Here is an 8,314-nt window from a genome sequence, read left to right as displayed (position 1 = left end):
GGAAAAATATATATATATATATGGGCTTTGTTCTCTACCTTCAACAGCTTGTAAAAAAGATGAAGCTGAAGCTAGGTTCTTATTTCAAAATTAAATCTTGTTTATCAAGATTTATCATTTCATCACAGATTTAGTGCCTCTGTTGGACTCCTTTGGGACTGCATCTCTTGTCCCTTAGAATATTTTCAGGTGTTTATTTTCTGCGGTCAGGTGATTTTATTTTATTAATTGTTCGCTTTGCACTGATCTTTGCAACAACAAAAAAAAGCTTTCCAGTTTGCTGCTCCCTCAGACTGGAGTCTTTTTTTGTAAATGTTTTGATTAATATCAAGCTTTATATTAGACTTATTTCTACTTTTATGTTTGTGTTTGTTTGTTTTTTTTAATCATTTTTCTTCCTTTAAGAAAGAGATTTTTAGTCTCAATGAGACATTTCTGGTTAAATAAAGGTTGTATACATATTACATTAAAAGCCATGCCAGAATCCAGAGGCATTTCCAGGAGATTAACTTCAGCTATCTTTTCTTCAGATTGCCTTTGTTCGACAAGTGTCTAGTCAGCAAGTCAGATGTTGTCCCTAGGATTGTGCAGGATATAATATTTCCATAACATTTCTGAATCAAAAATCCTTTTCTGTCGCTCCGACGTAGCATAAATAGAAACATCTATGTTTCAACTAGCTGTAATCAGCTAGAAAAAGAAATTCAAATTTTAATATGCTGCACATGATGGATATTTGTAATTTTATTACTGGAATAAATTATTGTTTCAATAATTTTCTAATTTATTCAGCTGCACCTATATTTGTGAATTTGACCAAATCTTTAGGCAGCTGGTGAAAGCTTGGCAAACACTGTGTGTGTGTGTGTGTGTGTGCGTGCGTGCGTGCGTGCATGCGTGTGTGTGTGTGTGTGTGTGTGTGTGTGTGTGTGTGTGTGTGTGTGTGTGTGTCTGGAAGCTGCAGTAGACTAATAAAGCACCACATCTCTGAATCTGTCTGTCAGTGTCTCCGTCTTACAGCCTGACATATCTGACGCCTCTGTCATTCACTGAATGAGATAAAAAGTCATCCCATTCAGCCCACAAGTTTCTGCTTCACCGCCATGGTGCTGCCAAGCTCCCTCATACCCAAAATCCCCTTCCTCCGTTTTTTTTTTTTCCAAAGCAGCATGTAAGTGACACTTGTAATATTCCAGCTGCTGCTGTTTCAGAAGTAAATCAGAAGCAGGATCTTTCATTATTAACTCTGTCAGTGGCGTGTCCTTTTTTTCCTGTGAAGCTTTTATTACAGGATTGCTATCTGCTCCATCGGTGTTGCTCACTGCGCCAAACAGTTTTAACCCTTTAAATGAGCAGAAGAAGAGCTCTCCCTAATTCTAATTCTCTTACTTATTTACTTAATGCTTCTTATTTGACAATAATCAGGGTGACACTCAGTTCATCCTTGAGAAAAGTGCCTCTCTACTGCTAAAGCTGGGTTTCCAGTAACACCAGCTGCACTGACAGCACCCCAACCTGTTAGCAGACAGCTTGTTGGAGATGAATCCGCCTGGGATCTGAGTGACGATGTAGCCCCAAAAGAAGGACCCGTGGATCAGCCCCACGGTCTCTGGATCCCAGTTAAACTGAGCTTTCTGAAATGGAATTAATAAAATAAATTAGATGAAAATGTTAATATTCTGGTGAATAAAAAGCAGAGTCCTTCCTTTGATTATCCCATGTTAGTAAGTAATCTGAATTTCTTTCAGAATGTATGATGAAAAGAAGTGAACCTTGACTAAAAGTGTGTTACGACTGTGCCTGAAACAAAAGCAATATTTCATAAGCCAAAATAAGATTTAAAAACCATTGTTTTTATAATTTATTGTATGTGAATTTAAGATGACTCCATACAAGGTAGAAAAGAACACTCAATAATAAGTTTTCTAAAAAAAAAATAAAAAATTACATTTCCTTTTTATTTGAAAATATGCTTTGTGGGACGTGAATGTCTGACTTGAAATTACTAAAATTTTACGGAATATATTGAAACATTATTGTTATTATTATTTTTGTTAATCTTGACAATTAGGCCTCACAGCTAATGAAAACATAACATTTGCTTTCTCCACAAATAATTATGTTAAGACTATTAAGGTTATACTGTACATAATAGATTATCATTAAGACCATCCACAAAGAGGGTAAGTCACGTAATGTCTTTGTAAAAGAAACTGGCTGTGTGCAAGCATGTTGGAAAGTAAAATTGAAGGACAAAAGTGTGGTAAAAGAAAAAAAAAGCACCTATGATAAACATAAATGTGATCATTGTGAATTGTGAAGCAAAATCCAACCAAGAGTTTCCAGCTGGAGTAAGAGATTGCAGAGCCATTACACCAAGATACGGTTGTGGGATACCACTGATGCATTCCTCGTGCAAGGTCGTTACCAAAAAGGACCGGGAAGTTATTCGGTGCTCCAAAGATCTGCTTTCAGATGGCATAAATAATTTTGGCATTTTATTTGGAAATCAAGGTCCGATTGGTCTGTAAGGAAGAGTGGGGAGACATCAGGTCCGTGTGAAGTTTCCAGAATCTGTGATTTGCTGGTGTTTGTCCGCTGTTCAAACTCAACTAAACTGCAGACGGAGAAATTTTAGATTTCTTAAATTTAGGTTTCTAGCCAACTAATTTTAGATTTGTTGTCTAGCATAGTTGCRACAGACTGGCGACCTGTCCAGGGTGAACCCCGCCTCTCGCCCGAAACGTTAGCTGGAGATGGGCACCAGCAACCCTCCCGACCCTATTAAGGGACAAGGGTGAAAGAAAATGAATGGATGGATGTCTAGCATAGTGAAGATGTTGATTTCATGTACACCAACACCAGCAAGAGTTTTGTTGATTTTCTGCATGTGATCAATAAGGCCAAACCTTTAATGCCAAAGAGTAAAAACAAAACAGTATTGACTTAGCTTGTTAGGACTCAATCTACCTGAATCACTCGCGTCCCGTTGACATAAATTGTGTTGTTGTTCACCATCTCTACAATGGCCACACCTAGGTTGCATCGGATGCCGAAGGAGATGCAGAAGCCCAGGCCGCTGAGGATGGCAATGATGTAGCGCTTGGGCAGACCGCCGCAGCTGCAGTCCAGTAGGGGGGCAGGAAGTGGCGCTGACGCCACTGGCCGTCCATCCTCTGTCAGTTCAATGTTTTCCTCATCCTCAACATTACTACCGTCCATTTTCCTAAAGAGCAAAAGGGAATATCAATCTGTTCAGCTTGCTCCATTTTCATTTCACACTGTTATTTATATAGTAGTGTGTTAGCAAAAATCAGCAGCAAAGATAAGGATAAAGATCAGTGATCTGCTGTGATCAGATTTCTGTAAGGTTTCTCATTCTTTACATCTATTCCGCCACCTGAATCAACCTGCCTCTGTTCACACCAGCCAGCAAAAGATCTCATATTACCAAGCGACCAGAGGCACCACCACTGTGCAGAGGGCTGCTGAAATTTGCACAGTTTTTTCTCCTGCACAAATTTAAGAGAGGGAAGAATAAGCTTTGATGAATTGTAACATTTCTATTCACATCTGCTATTTTCTTGATGTAGAGTTTATTTTATTGGCATTAATTGTAGATATTATGTCTCTTCAATGCTCAAAGAGACATGCACATTTTGTAAAATAATAATAATAATAATTTCCATTTCACTTTTTTTTTTATAACTGCACTGTATTTATGTTGAAATTTTGCCCTTAGTGTACAGTATTATATTCTTTATTCTGTTTTATATGTTGTATATTGCATCTTTGTGTGAGTCTGTTTGCTGTAATTGCCTGTTACTTTGCTGCTGCTGCACAGAATTGTTTTTCACATTCTAGGTCAACAAAGGATATTTCTACTCTATTCTATTTATTTATCCAAAATACTGTTTTCTTGTCGTTGTTGGGTGGTTTTGCTTTATTGTGCCCTTTTTTGCTGAAATTAAGTGACTCCCTCCAGGTCCAGGATCTGATATTTCAGTCAGAAATKAGGAGAAGTAGAGTAAAAATAACAAAATAATCTTAATAATTATAATAATCATCATAAACTGAGAACAAATAACAAAATATTGCTACTGTTATTAGTATTATTATTATTTGTGGTAGTGGAAATATGAGTGTTGGTAGTAATTCTGTTAGGTTTTACCTCTATTTTTTTCCCCATTATCTTCTTATTATTACAATTATGTCTTGAAGCCGACACCCACACTAAACATGTCTGTCATCACATTGTTCATAAATGTCTTCTATTTTCATAATGATGTTGCCTTTATTTTCTTTTCAGTATCTGTGTTTCTGGTAGTTCTATTTCTGTTGTCTTGTCTTTATAACCCTCCACTTTATCTCTTAAAGAAACGACAGTGGTCTGAATACATTTCTAGGCTTCTCCGCCGCTGACACGTTCTTCTGTTAAAAATGTATTAGATGTAAAATATGCATTACTTGCCTAAATATAAAACCTGTGATTACATCACTGGCATCGCTCAGCAAAGAATAGAATCAGATATTTCTTTATCACCAGGATTTCTCATGGCAGAAGATGTTACGTGTTCACCCCCGAAGTTGATCCTCATCAGCACCATTTTGCAGCCATAAGGCTTCATTTCTGCAAGTTTCCATGAAAATTAACCCTCTCACCTCTGCAGCTTTCCTAAAGAATCCCCCACAGTATTCTTGACCTCTTCCTTCCCAGGTTTTAGCACCTGATTTTTCAAACCTGCAAAATCAAAAGGCATTTTTCTTGTTTTTTTTTTCCTTTTATCCCAAAACAAAATCCTAGTTGCTCAGAAGTTCTTATAAAGAAAACGAGAAAAAAGTATCCACTAGATGCCGCTTGTCATCCTCCTCCACCGTGTACCACTTGGGATTGACACCTGTGGTGCTAAGGGGGGGTCCCAAAGTGATGATGAGGACTTTTCCAACTTTTGGATCCGTGGAGAAGAGGAAAGTGGACGGGTGTGATGTCAAAAGTGTGYCTCAATGTCCTAAAATCAACAGAATCAGAAATGCATGCGTCCTTAAAAGATCCATTGAGGAGTGATTTTGAACAAAGGAGCAGCAAACTAGAGGCGTGGRATCCAGGTTTTAGTCCCGAGACATTGTGGCCCCGTTCTTCTCCGCAGCTGAAGAGAATAAATCGTCCAGATCTCCTCTCATCTCATAACCCATTCATTCCTGGAGAGGAGGGGGCAGGTGTTAGTGGTTATCCCCAAACCCAGCCCCTCGCTTTCACACATCATCCTCTTCATCAGCTCCGCAGCTCCACCTCTATCCATCCAGCTTGATTCATTTGATAGCTGCCCTGAAGACGAGCAAATGAAATATGCATAAGCCTGACATGCAGAGGAGAGGACTGCCGTGAAGCAGAACGGGTGAGCGTGGAACCAAAGACAGAGCCTTCGAAATCCAGGACAACCCCTCTGTGTGTGCCATCTTTTCATAGTTATAAAATGYTTATGACGAAAATGTGTTCATGTTTCAAATGTTTCATCATAAACATTCTCTGATAATGATGAGATGACAGAGTCCATTAGAGCTGACATAAAGGTGTGAATATTACACAAACACATCTTAGAATGATGGGCACTAAAAGACGTCTAAACCATCCCTGCTTCAAAAATATTCCCAATTGCAGATTATTCAATAAAAAGCCTKTAAAAATAAAAAATAATAATTTTTAAATTGAATTAGCAGACTGSATGATGTGCTTTGAGCATTAAAAGGTGTGATCTATCAAAGTAACCGTTGAATGTGCAGCTGGTAACCTTCTCCACTGGATAACCTCAAACTGAGCTCTTTCTACTAAACAAAGTTTTTTTATTCTAAAGCATAATAGTTCTTTCTGATAATTCATGAACCAATTTGATATTTTCCATCTGCCTTTTTAAATTTAATGCTCAAGGTTTTATACAAACACAATTGTATCATAAATATATTTAAATTATAAATCAAATAATCTAAATTGATTGATTTTAGATAATCTCTTCTTTTTATAGAAGAGATTATTTTCTATTCTGAATTTGCAATCACAGTTTAGGTTTGGCAAACAGAAAATAGTTTATCAATAGGATTGAAAGAGAAACACTTCGACGTGTCAAACGCCACGTCTGCCCTCTAGCGGTTGGAAAGAAGAAGTGGTTGAAGTGGAAACAATCAAATTCTGCAGTGGCGCGCTTGGTAGCAATGTTGTCTTGCAGTAAAAAGTTACTGTGTTTGAGCCCTAGCCTTGGGTCTTTCTGAATTCAGTTTTAATGTTCACCTTGTGCATGTGTGGGTTTTCTAGACAGGTTAATTGTTCTCGCCAAACTGTGTTGAAGTGTGCGCATTTTTGTTTGTCCTGTGTGTTTCTGTATCCTTATGATGAATTGGTGATCCTCAGGGTGCAATGTTTGCCGAAGGAACAAATATGCAGAATGTCACAGGCAAAATTAAAGAATAATGGTATCTTAAATAAAAGGATACAACTTACAAAAAGGCACAAGGCAAAATAACAATAAGAACTAATGTGGATGACAGGAAGTTGGGGAAAATAACAGGAAAATATTGTTTGTCCTGTGTCAGTGATTGGCTCTCCAGTAACTTTGTGGTTCTAAACATCAGTAAGACAGCAACTACGATTATTGCTCTGAGTCACTTGCATCAAAATATTAGCGAGATAATTGCATCCTTCTGGTCGCTAGCTAAATCAAAGGCAAAAAAAATCTAGGTGTCACATTTGACTCATTATTTGGCTTCTAGTCACACATTAAGACTGTTTCCCTTTCTTGTTTCTTTCATTTAAGTAACGGTAATACTTTACTTAAAGTGGTGTGCATAAGACTGACATGACACTGTTATAAATACAACATAGCACTTTTTATGAACATGGAGAAGTCTTTATGAATGTTTATGGCTGCTGTCTGTAAATAATGACTCTTTTGACGAAAAGTTGCTTATGCACACCCTTTCAAATAAAGTGTTACCTAAAAAACATTGCTAAAATAACACATATGGTCTCCAGAGCCTGGAGTCCCACGGGCCTTTTTGGCCTGTGGAACTCCAGAAGCAGCTGATGGGTACCGGCAGGCGAAGCGGCATGCGGCTCGGGTGGTCGCTGAGGCGTGGGAGGAGTTTGGAGAGGCCATGGAGAAAGACTTCCGCACGGCTTCGAGGCGATTCTGGTCCACCATCCGGCGTCTCAGGATCGGGGAGCACTGCAGCACCAACACTGTTTATAGTGGGGATAGTGTGCTGCTGATCTCAACTTGGGACATTGTGAGCTGGTGGGCAGAATACTTCAAAGACCTCCTCAATCCCACCAACATGCCTTCTGTTGAGGAAGCTGAGCCTGGGGGCTCTGGGTYGGGYTCTCCAATCTCTGGGGACGAGGTCGCCGAGGTGGTTAAGAAGCTCCTCGGTGGCAGGGCCCCGGGGGTGAATGAGATTCGCCCGGAGTTCCTTAAGGCTCTGGATGACGCGACTCTGCAATATCGCATCGGGGGCAGTTCCCCTGGATTGGCAGTCTGGGGTGGTGGTCCCCCTGTTCAAAAAGAGGGACCGGAGGGTGTGCTCCAATTGCAGAGGGGACACACTCTTAAGCCTCCCTGGTAAGGTCTATTCAAGGGTCCTGGAGAGGATGGTCCGTTTGATAGTCGAACCTCRGATTCAGGAAGAGCAGTGTGGTTTTCGTCCTGGTCGTGGAACACTGGACCAGCTCTACACCCTCAATAGGGTCCTGGAGGGCGCATGGGAGTTCGCCCAACTAGTCTACATGTTTTGTGGACTTGGAGAAGGCGTTCGACCGTGTCCCTTGGGGAGCCCTGTGGGGGGTTCTCCTGGAGTATGGGGTACCGGGCCCTTTGATACGGGCTGTCAGGTCCCTGTATGATAGGTGTCAGAGTCTGGTCCGCATTGCTAGCAGAAAGTTTCCGGTGAGAGTTGGACTCCGCCAAGGTGTTGAGGTGTTAACATAAAAAAATAATTGAAAGGATTCAAAGCAGTGGAGGAGTTTAAGTATCTGGGGATCTTGTTCACGAATGAGGGAAGAAGGGAGCAGGAGATCGACAGGCGGATTGGTGCAGCATCTGCCGTGAAGCAGGCGCTGTACCGGTCTGTTGTGGTGAAGAGAGAGCTGAGCCAAAAAGCAAAGCTCTCGATTTACCAGTCGATCCATGTTCCCACCCTCATCTATGGTCATGAGCTTTGGGTCATGACCGAAAGAACGAGACTGAGGATACAAGCGGCCTAAATGGGTTTCTTCCGCAGGGTGGCTGGGCTCTCCCTTAGAGATAGGGAGAGAAGCTCGGTCATC

General features: G+C 40.4%; 1 protein-coding gene across 1 annotated transcript in view; it reads right to left on the bottom strand.

The window, feature by feature from the left end:
* The window catches only part of slc17a8 (solute carrier family 17 member 8), a 23,316-nt gene that overhangs the window by 6,907 nt on the left and 8,095 nt on the right, over window positions 1-8,314 (bottom strand). The window contains exons 2-4 of the mRNA XM_008411458.2: window positions 4,663-5,326; window positions 2,971-3,226; window positions 1,516-1,634 (exon numbers count right to left, since the gene is read on the bottom strand). Coding sequence (XP_008409680.1) covers window positions 1,516-1,634; window positions 2,971-3,226; window positions 4,663-4,760 — 473 coding nt within the window. The 5' untranslated portion in view covers window positions 4,761-5,326. The remainder of the gene's footprint in view (window positions 1-1,515; window positions 1,635-2,970; window positions 3,227-4,662; window positions 5,327-8,314) is intronic.

The sequence above is a fragment of the Poecilia reticulata genome, linkage group LG6 (genome assembly GCF_000633615.1).
Source record: "Poecilia reticulata strain Guanapo linkage group LG6, Guppy_female_1.0+MT, whole genome shotgun sequence".
NCBI classification, from domain to species: Eukaryota; Metazoa; Chordata; class Actinopteri; order Cyprinodontiformes; family Poeciliidae; genus Poecilia; species Poecilia reticulata.
The sequence above is the reverse complement of the archived record's forward strand: the minus strand, read 5'-3'. Positions and strand labels throughout refer to the sequence as shown.